The sequence below is a fragment of the Augochlora pura genome, chromosome 5 (genome assembly GCF_028453695.1).
Source record: "Augochlora pura isolate Apur16 chromosome 5, APUR_v2.2.1, whole genome shotgun sequence".
NCBI lineage: Eukaryota > Metazoa > Arthropoda > Insecta > Hymenoptera > Halictidae > Augochlora > Augochlora pura.
This window is the reverse complement of record NC_135776.1, coordinates 10,330,405-10,345,305: the sequence shown is the minus strand read 5'-3', so window position 1 is coordinate 10,345,305 and position 14,901 is coordinate 10,330,405. Positions and strand designations below refer to the sequence as shown.

The 14,901-nt window shown below is 31.7% G+C and overlaps 4 protein-coding genes across 19 annotated transcripts; 1 reads left to right on the top strand and 3 right to left on the bottom strand.

Annotated features, from left to right (window-relative positions):
- Positions 1–601: 601 nt before the first annotated feature.
- Positions 602–4,418, bottom strand: LOC144470604 (uncharacterized). 2 transcript variants are annotated; one of them, XM_078181946.1, is made up of 3 exons: positions 4,216–4,418; positions 3,310–3,750; positions 602–2,896 (listed from the first exon to the last, which is right to left on the bottom strand). In XM_078181946.1, exons 2-3 carry the CDS (start codon positions 3,710–3,712, stop codon positions 2,430–2,432), a joined length of 870 nt encoding a protein of 289 aa, XP_078038072.1. In that variant the 5' UTR covers positions 3,713–3,750; positions 4,216–4,418; the 3' UTR covers positions 602–2,429. The 2 variants fall into 2 exon arrangements, with proteins under 2 accessions (XP_078038072.1, XP_078038074.1); XM_078181948.1 differs by lacking the exon at positions 4,216–4,418 and adding an exon at positions 3,826–4,181.
- A 77-nt stretch (positions 4,419–4,495) lies between these two features.
- Positions 4,496–10,552, top strand: LOC144470605 (TM2 domain-containing protein almondex-like). 11 transcript variants are annotated; one of them, XM_078181952.1, is made up of 7 exons: positions 4,500–4,635; positions 7,437–7,594; positions 9,416–9,579; positions 9,655–9,722; positions 9,790–9,933; positions 10,014–10,279; positions 10,352–10,552. In XM_078181952.1, the coding sequence occupies exons 3-7, from the start codon at positions 9,489–9,491 to the stop codon at positions 10,485–10,487; spliced, it is 705 nt and encodes a 234-aa protein (XP_078038078.1). In that variant the 5' UTR covers positions 4,500–4,635; positions 7,437–7,594; positions 9,416–9,488; the 3' UTR covers positions 10,488–10,552. The 11 variants fall into 11 exon arrangements, with proteins under 11 accessions (XP_078038084.1, XP_078038083.1, XP_078038078.1 ...); XM_078181954.1 differs by lacking the exon at positions 4,500–4,635 and adding an exon at positions 4,805–4,914; XM_078181953.1 differs by lacking the exon at positions 4,500–4,635 and adding an exon at positions 4,995–5,059.
- On the bottom strand, positions 6,092–9,404 carry LOC144470602 (double-strand break repair protein MRE11-like). 5 transcript variants are annotated; one of them, XM_078181943.1, is made up of 11 exons: positions 8,850–8,923; positions 8,417–8,475; positions 8,170–8,341; positions 7,963–8,102; positions 7,689–7,879; positions 7,407–7,611; positions 6,994–7,333; positions 6,778–6,928; positions 6,547–6,710; positions 6,336–6,459; positions 6,092–6,256 (listed from the first exon to the last, which is right to left on the bottom strand). In XM_078181943.1, the coding sequence occupies exons 3-11, from the start codon at positions 8,214–8,216 to the stop codon at positions 6,092–6,094; spliced, it is 1,527 nt and encodes a 508-aa protein (XP_078038069.1). In that variant the 5' UTR covers positions 8,217–8,341; positions 8,417–8,475; positions 8,850–8,923. The 5 variants fall into 5 exon arrangements, with proteins under 5 accessions (XP_078038069.1, XP_078038065.1, XP_078038066.1 ...); XM_078181939.1 differs by lacking the exons at positions 8,417–8,475; positions 8,850–8,923 and adding an exon at positions 9,146–9,404; XM_078181940.1 differs by lacking the exons at positions 8,417–8,475; positions 8,850–8,923 and adding an exon at positions 9,146–9,403 and having other exon boundaries at positions 6,342–6,459.
- Positions 10,553–10,729: 177 nt separating the features above from the next.
- Positions 10,730–14,763, bottom strand: Cap-g (Chromosome associated protein G). Its single transcript, XM_078181938.1, has 8 exons — positions 14,689–14,763; positions 14,102–14,591; positions 13,210–14,012; positions 12,569–13,103; positions 12,131–12,427; positions 11,708–12,073; positions 11,116–11,631; positions 10,730–11,016 (listed from the first exon to the last, which is right to left on the bottom strand). Exons 2-8 carry the CDS (start codon positions 14,207–14,209, stop codon positions 10,900–10,902), a joined length of 2,742 nt encoding a protein of 913 aa, XP_078038064.1. The 5' UTR covers positions 14,210–14,591; positions 14,689–14,763; the 3' UTR covers positions 10,730–10,899.
- Positions 14,764–14,901: the final 138 nt, after the last annotated feature.

The following is a 14,901-nucleotide window of genomic DNA, read 5'->3' as shown; positions in this document are numbered from 1 at the left end:
ACCCTCCCATTATAAACATGGATATTGGATTTTCCGAATGCTGTGCAAAGATGCACAAAATTGCATCTTCAACCTTACAGTTCCTGTAGGCCACTAAAATACAGCTCCGCGGACCATTTTTTCGACAACCCATCCGCCATATTGGGTCCGCTATTTTGTTTTTGGAATTTTGAAATTTGGATTCGTAATCAGAACTCCCGAAAATATACGTACATCAATTTTTGTGAAAATCAAAACATTTTTCCGACCACCCATCCGCCATTTTGTTTTTTGAACTTTCATTCTCAGATTCGTAATCAGCGACCATGAATACTCTTACATACAAATTTTCAATTAAATCCGTGGCAGTTTTATATTTTGACCATGATTTCGGGCTTTTGGACCACTGTGCGGCGTCACAAAAATGCTGCAGAGCAGTGTTCCCAGAAAAATCTCGAGACTTACCATGTTTTTGAGGTGATCTCAAGTACACGACCGTCACTGCACATCAGTTTTATTTATACACGTGTTTATATTTCTCTTTTGTCTTCAGTTTTAGATAGAAAATAAAAAAAAAGCATAAGGGGTTAGAAAAATAAAATCTACGGCATGTTTTCGTTGCTTCATTTTGTTTCATCTTTTCCTCTATTGTTTATTTCGTAATTTGTTCCTTGTTAAATTCGATGTAACTGAAATAAATTTCAATTAAAACTCCCATAGTGTAATAAAAAAGAACAATATATGTGTACAATCATTTTCAAGACAATAAATTAAGTACGTGGTCAAGGAACAATTTTTACAAAATGTTACATGTTAAATTAAACGCTCGAAAAGATTTCTGCGCCCTTTTACGAGTATTCTTTAAATAATAATTGTGTAGATTCGTGTTCAAAAAATGTATCGCTTCGTGTAATAATCATTTATTATTTTAATTGTGATTACTACAATCGATAACAAAACTGTTTTTTTACCATATTTCATATGCCTGTGTGTTTTTGTGTACATTTATGTACATTCTGGAAGCATTATATGTATAATAAAGCCGATATATGGTCAATTTTCTTAATAAATATAAATAATGTACAAGGAAAAAATTCAATTAACAATATCATACGTAAGAGTGCGCATAATATATAATATATAACATAATAACATGTAGTATATATTATACGCGCGTTCGTACATATACACACGAGAAGGAGCAAATATTTTTCGATCTCCGATGTCTACAATTTGAAAATGAGCACCGGCAACGAAAGTTTGTCGCTACCCTTGGACGTCGATGCAAGAAGGCAGATCCCTAGTGAATTTTTCTATTAGTAACAGGAAATCAAAACGAGCTGCCACCAGTTCCAGAATCAAGCTTTCTAAATGATGCAGGCCTACTGCTTTCGATACCGAGACCTCGTTCAAGTCAAAATCCTCGTCTTAAACCGATCAGGATCAACATCCTAAACTGGACAGGATGTGGCAAATGCTTCCATTGTCAAAATCGAAATGATTCCTAACAACGCATACCAATGGAATCAAAGTACTCTTTGAGAGTGTACATATATACGCATGCGACATCATACACAACCATACCCAATCATACGCATCGTATAAACTATAAATATTAAATAAATGCTTAACGTATGTTTAGTCTTAGTGTTCAATACCTGATAATAATCTGATACAGAAATAATGACTATCTCATTTTCAAATTTCAAAAGAATTCCTATTTCCATTCCAAATTCAAAGCAACACCGCAAATCCCATTAAAAGACCTCTAGCCTTCCTCTTAACCATTTTATGTGTCAAAGCTTTCGAAATTATGTAAATCGTACTAATCGTTCTCTCCTTATTTTGTGCAAATATGTTGTTTTCGTTAGGCACATTATCCAAGAAATTGAAGCCATTGCTGTAATGGGAAAGAGAAACTCGTACAATTCCTCTTTCCTTTACAAGTGTAATAGTAAATATATATTCCTTTTGTATATCGTGGGTATAACGAGAATTATCTGTGCACTTCGTCATAAAATATCTGCATTGTTCTCTTTTTTTCTTAAAAAAGAGTTAAAAGTTGATCAATTCGTACTAATTTTTTTTTTGTTCCTTATTGCCTCAATTCTTGCCAAATATTATCGAAAATATGAAACCTGGTAGAAATAATTTAATAAATCTAGATCTAAAGAATGTTCTCAACAGGTATTTCAACAATATTGTGCATGTCAGAAGCATATTCAGAAAAAGAAATATAAAATTTGCATGGATGTTCTAGAGTCTGTTTCGTATCATACGCTATTTGCAGGTAATATTTGATGACTAATCAACTGCAAAAATTCAAAATTGTCAACAATTATTTCATATTTCCTGAAAGTGTCTTCAACCAAGATCGTCGTATTAATCTCTTACATATAAATTGCCTAAATTCTAAAATGATCTCGGCGTAAGATCAAGGTAAAAATGTATTAAGTTCGCAAAATAGAAAATGGAGGTGGCCCAGCCTGCCTCATCATCATTGCAAAACTGCTTAATCCCTCTTCACCGTTATTTTGACTATTCGGATTATTTTGAGAACTATTTGGATTTTTGCTTTTACTACTATTATGACTTTGCAAATGTTTCTTCAAATGATCCTTCCTATAAAAAGCTTTGCCACATTCTGTACATACTTGATTTTTGCTACCCGAATGTATAATCATGTGACGAGCAAGATGCTCGTTACGTTTAAATGCTTTACAACACATATTACATTGATAAGGCCTATCTTTATTGTGACCTTGTTTGTGGCGATCCAAATGTTCTTTACGCTTTAAACTCGCACCACAAATATCACAGATATAAGGTCGCTGTCTATGTTCTTCAAGATGTTCATGCAACGCAGCTTGATCTTCGAACCTGTACGCACATTCTGGACAGTGATAAACTAATGTACCTGAAACATTTAGAATATTTATACTTAGAACCAAGATTATATTAAAAAACATATGTAACTGATATCAACTGCAAAATCGGAGATAGAAAATAGCTAATGCAGTGAGCAAATGATTACACAGTTAATTCTAATAAATATTTAATTGTCAATCAGGTTGATGATTAATAGTTATCAATTTTTATTCCTGAATAAATATTTGAGTACGCGACTGTCGAATACTGTGCTGAATGTTCATACAAGCAGTTGATAGAATTGAAGTATAAAAGAACAAAGAATGGATATTAATGGAAAATCTTTTGTATATCTATTTTTGAGGATTAACCAAGAGTTAATCGAAATCATTAGTCTTAAATAATAGTATCTTAATAGATTAATGCTTGATTCTATGCAAAACTAAAACAAGTATACTTTACCGTTAATATGTCGTGGTTCAACTTCGTATTCAATTTTTGGCCGAACCTCTTGACAATTATGTGCTGAGTTATTCCCATTTTCTTCGTATTTGCTTACATACGGTAATCCTAATGTATTAGAACACCTTGCTAAATACTCGGATGTGAGTTTAAAATCTATTTGTAACGGATCTGTCATTGTTGCTGCGTCTACTTTCTGAGTAGTCTGCGTTCCAGAAGACTGACGTGTAATTTGTGGACATGCTTCTTTATTTCCACAAGTATTCTCATTTCTATTTTCATCTGTTTGTCGGACATGATGCGAAGCATGACCAGAATATGCGTATCCATTCATATTAGATTGATTGTGTTGATGACTATGAATGTCTGGTGGATACTTTAAATCGCGTGGGTCATAAGCCATATTTAGGACACCATTAAGTAAATCTTTTTAGTATTAGTCTATAAAAGAATATATACAATAGAAATGCAAAGCATTTGAGATAAGAAAAATTACAAATTAAGACCAACACCTACACAAACACACGCAGGAAACATTATTTTAATAGCTGCAGTAAACAGCTTTGCAAAAATTTTCATTTATACTATAGTAATTAGCTCTTCTGTTTGAAATAAAATTTTAATTCAATATATGTTGCTATTATTGTTTGTCGGATAAATATATATTGAAATCGCGACACGATTTGTCAACTCGAGTACGAATATTAATTACTAAAAATGTGTAGAAATGAGCATAAATTTTCTTATAAATTTGACGTAATTGGAAGATCTTATTGAGCAGGTCAGGACAGGTGTCCGTGCATCGTTTCGTATTCGTGGTAATTCACAATATTTGAATGCAGTATAAAAATAATCTAGAAAAAGGATTGTTCTTTAATGTTAAATGTACGAAACATATTTACTTACCATTTACATGCAAAGCTAGTTATAAAACCAGCATGTCGCTGGTTACTATTTGTTTGTATTAAGCTTAGCCATCTTTACATGTGTCAGCTGCTGCACAAATTCCGAATGTTTCTTTTACAAAGCCATCCGTTCTACATATAATATTAATGTTGTTCGATCGCATGCCGACAGGTAGTTCGTTCATAGAATATTCGATCATCTACATTCTGCATGAATGCATCATGGATTTTTTATTTACGATCAGTGCACTTTTTTCCACAGTTTCATATCGAAATGCGCAACGATGCAACGATCACAATAGGGAATGTATATCGCATTTAAAAGAGGCGGCTATTTAAGGAGTTTGGGAAAGAAATGCAATTCGTTACGATAGTACGTCTGTCGGTGTTTAATCAACAAATGAATTACTGAAAAATCGAGGTATTTAATTATTTAAATATTACGTTTCATTGAACATAACTTGTTAATAAATTCGACACTTTTTAAATTGATTAACGTATACATTCGTTTGTATGTACATTTATCGTGTAGCAATATCAATGTAACATACGTCAAATTGTTTAATCGTCATATATTATATGGTTTCATATAAAACCTTTATCTTCTTTCCGGTCTTCGAAAAATTAAAGAAATTATTCAATATTAATATCAGAATGACCAGCAAGTGCAATTGTATTTTCACAACAATGACATCTCGCGGTAAGGCATCAAAATTACAGAATTGCGAGTTTTAAAATTTTCGCATGAAACAGAGCAATCACAGAAAGTAAACGCCATGGAATGATTCTTGATACTACCATAAAGAGTGCTTTTTATCTTAATGTCTACGAACTGCAAAAAATTTGTAATTGCTAAAATTGATTTCTCGTTGAAGAATAGATTCTCATATATCTTTTCTCCCTTGTAATTTCGTTATAATGTCATAGAAACTTAGACACGGGTAGGACCCGCGGAGCGAAACATAACCATAATTTTGACCATTTTTTTTATTCCAAGGCCCTTTTATATTTTAGTAAAATAAGCCAGAGTTATACCTGTGTGAAAGGTATAAGGGTTTCAAATACTCGCGTTTTACGCAAAATTTGTATGATTTTAAAGTTATTTTCTTTTTATGCGACTTTTTTGAGCGCGTATTAAAATACGCGGGTATGTAATCCATAACAAACTAATTAGAAAATCATGATATGATATTAATATTTTGATGCTTGAAAAAATCAGAGAAATTATACCTGTGGAAGACGTAGCGAGCCCTTTTTATTAAACTGGGGCAGTTGACGTGTACGTCAAGTGTAAATGTTTTCGATAGCGGAACACCCGATATGCCCATCGAAAGTTTATAAAATAATTTATCTATTCTGTACTTTGTTTGTAAATATAATTGTGTCATGATGTTTCGCATAACGTTAAGTTTTCTGATAGAAAACCTGTAAATTCTATTTACAAAACAGGAAGCATAATCTAAAAGGAGACATCTTCCAGCGCGCTATATGTAGTTACATTCAATTTCGACAGTTGATGGAAAAATAAAATTATAAGTTGCGTGCTCTTTCTGGTCAAAACCAAACTTTCAAAGTCTTTTTAAATGGGTGTCGTCAAATAAATATTATCAAATATTTCAAAATTTTATGGAAAAGTATTTATTTGAATAAAACGTTTCAAATGTTATACGTGAACATTATACATGGTCAATTCGACTTGAATAAATAAATCTGAATCAAAATCGCTTACGAATCGAGGTTTGCTTAGACTTACTTCCCTTATTATAATACTGATCGCTGTTACATCCTTATAACAAATGAAACGTTATGGTTAGTAGTACATATAATATACCTGCGCTTTTGTTCATCTTCTAATTGTCGTTTACACCAATAGGACTTTAGTCGCTTTCTTCACTTATTATTATTTCTCTACTTCTACCTCTTTTGTGAGGCACTTTCGTATCCGATTTCGATTTTTTTGTCTTAAATATACTGTAAACATCTTTTACCTCATCATTATTAGCGGGTGTTACCGATGTATCAATAAATAATGCTGTTCGTATCTATAAAATAGTATATGATTATCCAATTTCTGAGAACTAATAGCAATTACTATATTGAAATAAGTTTGTAAGTATATACGTTTACATTTTCTTCTTGTACTTTCTCCTTTATTTGTTTACGAAAACCTTTAATTTCTCCCTTGATTCTTTCAACAGCAATTTTACTAGTTTCCAAATGTGACACAACTTTTTTCATCTGATTGCTATGCGTACAGAATCAATAGTAACAATACAATCAAGTTTAGAATGGAAAATTAATATCTTAACATATTTCGTTGTAGATTTTTCACCTTGCCATGTTACTGAAAGCATCGCTATCATTCCTGTTAATAAATTGCGTTAATGCTTCATTTAAACCATCCACTGTTAGTACTGTTAATAGATTTTCATTTTCTTCTGAATTAAAATATCTCCTTAGTTCTCCTTGTACAGTTTTGTTCCATTCTTCTTCCTCCTAATTGAAAAATCACAGAAACTTTATTATGAAACACTTGTTGTGGAATATTTCATTTTTTCTTTACCTCAGTGTAGCCGAAAACGTCAGCCATATTTTGTAAATCATCGTTAATACCATCAAGTTTAGATGGCGATCTCTTACCGGGGTTTCTATCTTTATGGAATACAACCATTTTTAAAGGATTAGCGACTTCCTCGCAGTATCTCTGTGCCAATCTAAAACACATGTTATTTATTGCCGTTCGTTACTTGTACTTGCTAATATACTAACAGAATCTTACTTAAGCTTATCAAATACTTCCTCGTCTTTGGTATGAATTATTCTCAGTCGTATTAATGGTAGTAGCGGCTGCTTCGGATGACCCGATAGGTGCGCTACAGCTTTAGGTATCATCTTACTTTCTATGTAATTGTCGACGTAATTGTACACAGATTCCGAAAGCAACAAACTATCATCATTTTGTATCTTTTTGTCATCAAGAATCAAATTATCAAACACAAAAGGCCTGACGGTTTTCAGTTTTAATTTTTTCATCTTAAACTTCTTACCATTTATGGTTAACAAACCAACGTGTTTAGCCTTTGACTCACCTTCGCACAAAGAAGTTGCGATAGAGCTACCTGTAAATGCATTTCTTAAGTAATAGCTTCATATTCCCTGTATTATAATTACCAAAGAAATCTGAAAATATACCTGGTTGACAAATGTAGTATTTTCTTTCAGAGATATACTCTGGCATAATACGGCATTCATGTTCGTGTCCCCATATGACCAAATCCATAAAATATGGAAGATCGGTTTCAGAAAGATGTCCATGTGCAAGATGTGATGCACGACTTTGATGTAAAACAAACAGATTAAAGCAATCTGTTATTTCTCTTGTATGTAAAAAATCTACCTTCGAATGAAAATCATTTGCATTAAAAAAAAAGAAGAATAGATTGACCAATAAACATACACATTACACAAGTTTACCTTAGAACGTTTCAATAACTGTAATAACTTTACATCGTTTATGTAACCCAAGCCAAAAAGTGCAACATGGGTATTACCCTTTTCAAATATCAATGGAGGAATTTTAATGTGAGAGAGATCTGTATATTTTCCAAAATAATTTATAAAACCAGTGGTAGATAACAGGTCTATTGGTCCAACTCCTTCAAAACCTGTAATTTTAATTATAGTTACTAATAGTCGAGATAATATTGAAGAAATACTGTACTTAAACTATAAATACTATATTTCTTACCCGCATTATCATGTTTCCCATGAATAGAAAATATTGGCATATCAACATTAAAATTTGGATCCTCATAATTTACAATGTTATTATCACAGTGTCGAAATACTTCTTCTGGATCAGATATAAGTTTAATTCGAAGTTGTTTACTGAAAAGAAAATAATGAATATTTGTTGTACTTCAAATGTCATCTCGTATAAATGTATAATGCTGACCTAGAACCTAAACTGTATCTTCTTAACAATTCTAAACACTTTAACATGACAGTATGCGTTGGGTTTGCATCATGAAATAAATCTCCAGCAATAAGTATAAGATCTACTTCGTTTTCTTTGCCATATTGAAGTATTTCTTCAAAAGTAGTAAAGCTGTCACCCGATTCCTGTCCTTGTATAAATTAATTATTGTTAGTACACCCGAACACATTTCCTGACAACTAGACCCAAAGAAACTAGTAATTACCGTTACAATTCCTTTATAAAAAAGCTTACAAGAAGATTACAAAGTCTTTGAATTATTTCCTGTTCATGAATATATAGTGTTATTTGAGCACTTGTTTAAGTAATTTATTATTAAAGATTCAGTGGAGAATTCTTTCTTAATTTTTCTGAATTTTGTATAAACTTTTCCCTCATAAAGAAGACAGTAGATTTTAAATAAATTTTAAATAAAATATCTTTACTTACTACAGAACTTACAAAACATAATTATTATAGAAAATGTATGGAAGTGTAAGGTATTATTGAGTACAAAACATAGTGATTTTGTAATTTATACAGCGAATTTATTTATTGCAACCTAGGCTGCCTTTTTGAAAAATTTTCACAAAATTCAAAAAATTATAAACAATAGAAAAGAAATATCTTTTTTTATACAGCCAGGATCACAACTATACCGCATAGAAGCAATGGCACGTGTTTACCATGCCAAATAGTTGCACGGTATCAAATTAACAGAACGTTATTTAAGGAGTACGGCATATTTAATTGTAAATACTTAAATAATCATCGAGTGTTTGCTCCTGTAATGCTATACATCCATAAACAAGAGAGCGAAATCTACGAATTTACAAAATATTAAGTAAATCGGTGACTCGAACGTCTTGCATTTTCCTCATTAATTATAATTTTAGAATTTTTTGAAACTGCTTCAATTAAAATAGAAATTAACGATATTTTCTGGAAAACCAACCTTTTTTCTTATCGAAATTATAACCGAGATGAATATCGGTTGCAACTAAAATTTTGAGTGTATCTTCGAAATTAAATGTTTCGCTACACTCTGATTCGGACGACATTTTACTTAATTATGTAAAATATAATGGAAACACTAAAATACGATGGAAAATACAAATTACGCGACACAGTAATTCAAACTTCAAGCAATCATTTCAGACTGTCACATATAGTTTCAGAAAGTTCAGACGATTGACCATTACGAATGGTTGCGATTTTTTTCTAGGAAACTAGGGGTGGGAGAAATACAGTACATACAGAGTGTATGAATCAAATAATTAAGCGACAAGTTATTCCTAATGAATATTATACGTATTAGTATAAAAAATGTGATTCTCATTTTTTTGGCGGCTCTGTTGACCACTGTAAAACAAGTTTCCATGGCATATGGTACTTTTTGATTAATTTAGATATCTTTTTATATAATTTTTAGTGATGCCCTCTCAAGTAGTTCTTTATTCGCAGAGAGCATGGTCAATAATATGATGAAGGAAGTTAATGTAAATTCTACACCAGCATACAGTAGTAAAAACGTATATACAAAACATTTTATTCTTAGGAGTTTGTCGAATATATATTTAACAATTATTATGTTTACAGGAGGAGACATCTGGATTATGCCAAAGTGGTACCTTGTGTTTAAAACTAAGTGGAGAATGTTTAAATTGTAATTTAAATCCAAATTGTGTGTATGGGACAGTGTATATCACAAATTGTACAGTCATAGACCAAATCAATTGTATTGTAAGCAAAACAATTACATATATAGTATCATATCATTGCTTATATGTGCAACAATAATTAATTGGTAATTAATCTTTCAGGGCAAACGAAATTTTCAAAGGGAATACATTTGTCGTTATTGTTATCAAACAGAACATTGGGAGCATTACTGTCAGCAGAAGAATTCTTGTAGTTCTGTGGCATCTCCTCGACAATATTATAGAACAAATTGTACAGTTAACAGAGATATTCTGTGTCTAGGTAGACGCAAATTCATGAAAAATTTACCATGTAACTGGACTGTAGGATACCGATGGTCTACTGCTTTGATTTTAAGCATCACTTTAGGAGGTTTTGGAGCTGATCGGTATAGAATGGTGCAAAAAATTGTCAGTTGTGTAAAGTACAAGTATTCTATTTTAAATAATATCCATTGCAGGTTTTATTTGGGTCACTGGCATGATGGAATTGGAAAGTTGTTAAGTTTTGGAGGATTTGGTGTATGGACAGTAGTCGATGTTATACTCATTTCTGTGAGATATTTAGGTCCAGCAGATGGATCGTTATACATTTAATTACTACTCGAAGTAGTTCTTCTATATTTTTTACGTTAAAAAATAAACTTTATAGTTTAATTGCTGCTGACTGGTTAGACTTACCTAAATGTAATACGCAAAATATAAACATTTTATTTATTTTTTCTGAAATAATGTGATATGTATATATGTACATGTTGACTAATTCTCTTTTATAAATATAATATATTTATTAATTTTAAGTTGTTACCTGATATGTACAATTTTTTAGTGTACAAATACAGAACTGTAAATGTATCAGTAGGTAAATCTAATAAAATATTCTTAAATTATTTATTTCGTCTAATTGAAACGGAAAGGATCAAAATATCTCGGGTATATTTCAAATTACTTTCTTGGTGTCTTAAATTGTAATTATTAAATCCTCCAATGAATTAATAAAATACACAGTCTATTCATCACCTTCGGTATCTTCATCTTCTGCTGGCACGTCTGCGTCATTTGGATTTTCCAATTTCCGTTTGAATTCTTTCACATGGCTGAATAATCTTTTATCGTCTTCGGCCACCTAAAAACGAATGTTAATATATTGACATTGAGAAAGAATAATTTCTAAAGTTATAATTGAAATCCGGCTCTCTGTTTTGACCAATTATGGTACACTTACCATTTCAGCGACCTTATCAATGGCGGATAGGAGGTTTTCTTTAGTCACATTATCTTCGATTTCCAAATGTAAATTTCTCAAAGATTTAATAAGAATTCCATAACTAATGCTACTCATCGGATTCAATACTTCCGCCAATATAATGAAAACAAGACTGTTGTGAGGACAATAATAATTTTCCCTGCCAGATTTGCAAATTTTAAATCTAGTTAAACTCAAGATGAATTTGGAAACTTCATAGGGATCAATTTCCTGCAAGGGGCTAGTATCGGGTGCATTACATATAACTTGTAACGTCGGCAAATAAGCTTCCTCAAACATTTGTTGGGCATCCGGTACTCGTAATAGAAAGTTATCAAAGAAACCACTCAAACATTGCCGCAAATAAAAGTCATTATCATTCACAGGATTATACGATAAAAGAATTAATCTTGATAACAAAGCCGAACTGCTTATTCGACGATTTAGTAGCAGTTTGCAAAGACCTTCAGCAGCAATCGTGCGTATACCTTGATCCTATAATTTGCAAAAATCGTATGGTATATAAAACATTCGTTGCATTATATATAATGGATTATATATGTGTACATACCGTGTTGTCTAATAACCCTGTTAAAATTTTAATAAAATTGTGATTGCCTTCCTCTGTGTTAGACTGTTGTATTGATGTCAGAGAAATTTCGTCGTTAGTATCGCTGTACAGTTTCGCAGTTCGTGATTTTTCAGTTCTATTGTTAGTCATATCTTCATTTCCTAATATATCAAAATATTCAAGTCCATACAATAAGAAGAGGTCGAAAATTCCTTTCAATGTTATGGTCCAGATCTCTGGATTTTCTTGTTCCAAAGAAAATTGTAGAAATAGCACCATGATATGTTTTTTAGCAAATTCTTTATCCAGTATACAAAAAATACTGAGTGCCTTTATTGCGAGAATATGAACTTTATCATCTGGATGCTGCAAAGGAAAGTTACATTTTCAATTTGAAAAAAAATCAAAATCAGGAACACTCACGTCTAAACTGTCTAGAGCTATTTGCATCATACTCCTAAGGGTCGGTGTTAATACAGTCACAGACTGCATCATGGTGCATACTATGCTTAGACATTTAATCATTGTTTCTGAATCAGTTTTCTCCTTCATCTCCTCTATAACTGTCACAGCCTGAGGCTCTTCTGACAATTCCATGATCTCTGCACTTAATTTATCGATTTCGTCCTTCAATTCATTAGCTCTCAAATACAGTTTGCTCTTTATAGCTTGATACTCCTCTTCTTTCAATTCCAACAATTTGACTTTAAGTTTTGCTCTCTGTGGAAACCATTTTCGATTAATAGCGTATTAATATTTGGTACTAAAATTTCGATTAATAGCGTATTAATATTTGGTACTAAAATTTCGATTAATAGCGTATTAATATTTGATACTAAAATTTCGATTATACAATCTTACTTTCAGGGTGAGGTCGTGCTGTTGTTTTTCAGAAATTTGTAGACTTTGCGTAGCTTCTTTCAGAGGCAATCTTATATCACTGATTATATTAGCCAATACATCTACTCTAGTATTTACATCTGGTAGAACTTTCTGCAAATGTGTAACCACGCATTCAATAATTTTTTCAGACCAGTAGGTACTCATTAATGTATTACATATTAATTCGTTCAATTTCTTCCTTCCAACTTCATCAGACAGATCGTACATAGTTGCAATCTCAAACAATTGTAAATGAATGAACTCTTGCATGTGTTTCATCCACACATCACTTTGATCTGTGGATATTGATGCTACATAATCTGAAATATATGTGCAAAATGTAGATAATTCTGGTGAAATCATTTCCAGCTGTTCCACAGAAGATTCGTGATGAAAATGTTTTATTAAACACTTCCAATAAAATATATTCTCACTGGTTAATTTATCAATTGAGATTAGCTTTGTTTCTTTATTTATTGGTAATTGTTCTATCAATGTATTTACTGCACTTTTCCTAAATAAGTAACAATTAAATATTATTTGAGGTATGTAATTTCTCCAGATATCTTAAATATCATTAAAAATAATGACATCATTAAAAAGAACTTTTAATAGCTTACTTAAATAATTTTTCCAAAGCCATTGAGGCTACATCTGTTCCAATTTCAGCATCAAGCGCTTTCACCAAAGCAATAAAATCACCATTAAAATGTCTTAGCCATGATGGTAACAGAATATTCTGCACACACTTCCTGACCATTTCTGATCTATCTTTCAGGCCATCGTTCAATAATTGATCTCTCTGTGTAATAGTCAATGATCTCACTGTAATTTTGCTAAGAAATTCATAAGCCATTTTACGTACTCCTTCATTGACATCTCTGGTACGTTTTAATGCTACTTGTAATGTATTTTTATTCTTTCCCATACTCACTAATGCAGCTTTACGCACTTCAGCATTTGGATCTTTCAAAGCATGAAATATATACATTTTTATAATTGGACATTGCTCATACGATGGATCTTGAAGTCTATGCAATGCTAAGATAGCTTGTACTCGAACCTTTGGTGACTTATCCAACAATCGGTTCATCATAGCAACAGTTATTTTGTCACAGAGTGCATCGTCGACGAAAGCCTGGTCTCCCATAGAGTTCAATAAAATATTTAAAAACTGACAAATACGAAATCTCACAGCTGAATCTACAGCATTATGACTTGTTAGAAGAAAATCAAACATTTTAACAAGAAAAGGACACAGTGGTTCAACTTCTTCTTCATCCTCATTTGAGACAGTATATAAACCGACAGCAAACTTGGCAACAAATTCCAAAGTGTTTCGAACTCGTGGATGCTTTTCTGCAATGCTGAGAGGAACTCTGAAGTTCTGTACAAAAGAATTCCAGAAAACATGGAATTCAGTCTATAAACAATTAAATAGAGTCGACTTAATAATATGACATTTAAACTTACAATAAAGTTTTCGTAACTTAGTTTAACACTTCACAATACCTTCTCGTAATGTTTCTTCAAAAGCTTCAAGTTACTTTGGTGACAAGTTTTATTGAATTGAACATTGTAAAATATTTCACTTAACGAATTACTGAATTTTTGACTCATACTTACAATAAATTAACTAAAATTGAGTAGAAAAATAAGTATATATTAATATGTCGGAAGGAATATCTCACAACAAAAGATTTCGTTTCACAAATAAACGTTATCCTTTCAAATTCAAACACGGTATCATATGTATCCACGTTCCACGTAAAGATGACACCACCGTTGCTATCCATGTGGAGTTAATCGAAAGAGAGAGAGAGAGAGAGAGAGAGAGAGAGGGGGAGGGAGGGAGAGAGAGAGAGAGAGAGAGAGAGAGAGAGAACGAAACCAGCTGGCGCTATGCACAAAAATTATAACAATAAATATTGTTATATCGTAGGCACATTTATGGTATAGATATGTAAACTTACAGTTCATTTGAAACTTACTAACAAAATTGCTGAAAAAATTTGTTATCAATTTTTAGTAATTTCGAGTTTACGTTTTATAGATCTTGTTATTCCGATTTAAGTACTTTTACGTCAACAATTACTTACATAATTGTTTCTTTTATCTACATTGGATTACGACATATGTTATATTACGGAAAAAAATTCGCAGATATGAACTTATGCAGTTTTATTAACGTGTTACATAATGCCACTAATTTTACATAGAATCTATTTTAAAAATATGAAATCTTAAGTTATAAATAAGAAGTAATTACACAATTCACTTTTATTACAATTCGCAAAATTTGAGATAATAAA

Bases quoted from the DNA above. Each gene is read 5' to 3' on its own strand.
- LOC144470604 (XM_078181946.1), bottom strand. From the start codon at position 3,712: ATGGCTTATGACCCACGCGATTTAAAGTATCCACCAGACATTCATAGT. The intron at 2,897-3,309 runs GTAAAGTATACT...TAAATGTTTCAG, and splicing joins TGAACCACGACATATTAACG to GTACATTAGTTTATCACTGT.
- LOC144470602 (XM_078181939.1), bottom strand. From the start codon at position 9,251: ATGTCGTCCGAATCAGAGTGTAGCGAAACATTTAATTTCGAAGATACA. The intron at 8,103-8,169 runs GTCAGCATTATA...TTTTCTTTTCAG, and splicing joins AGATACAGTTTAGGTTCTAG to TAAACAACTTCGAATTAAAC. The intron at 6,460-6,546 runs GTGAAAAATCTA...CTGTACGCATAG, and splicing joins GCTTTCAGTAACATGGCAAG to CAATCAGATGAAAAAAGTTG.
- LOC144470605 (XM_078181952.1), top strand. From the start codon at position 9,489: ATGAATATTATACGTATTAGTATAAAAAATGTGATTCTCATTTTTTTG. The intron at 9,580-9,654 runs GTACTTTTTGAT...CTTTATTCGCAG, and splicing joins ACAAGTTTCCATGGCATATG to AGAGCATGGTCAATAATATG. The intron at 9,934-10,013 runs GTAAGCAAAACA...TTAATCTTTCAG, and splicing joins TAGACCAAATCAATTGTATT to GGCAAACGAAATTTTCAAAG.
- Cap-g (XM_078181938.1), bottom strand. From the start codon at position 14,209: ATGAGTCAAAAATTCAGTAATTCGTTAAGTGAAATATTTTACAATGTT. The intron at 12,428-12,568 runs GTAAGATTGTAT...TGGTTTCCACAG, and splicing joins AGCACGACCTCACCCTGAAA to AGAGCAAAACTTAAAGTCAA. The intron at 11,632-11,707 runs GTATGTACACAT...TGCAAATTATAG, and splicing joins CAGGGTTATTAGACAACACG to GATCAAGGTATACGCACGAT.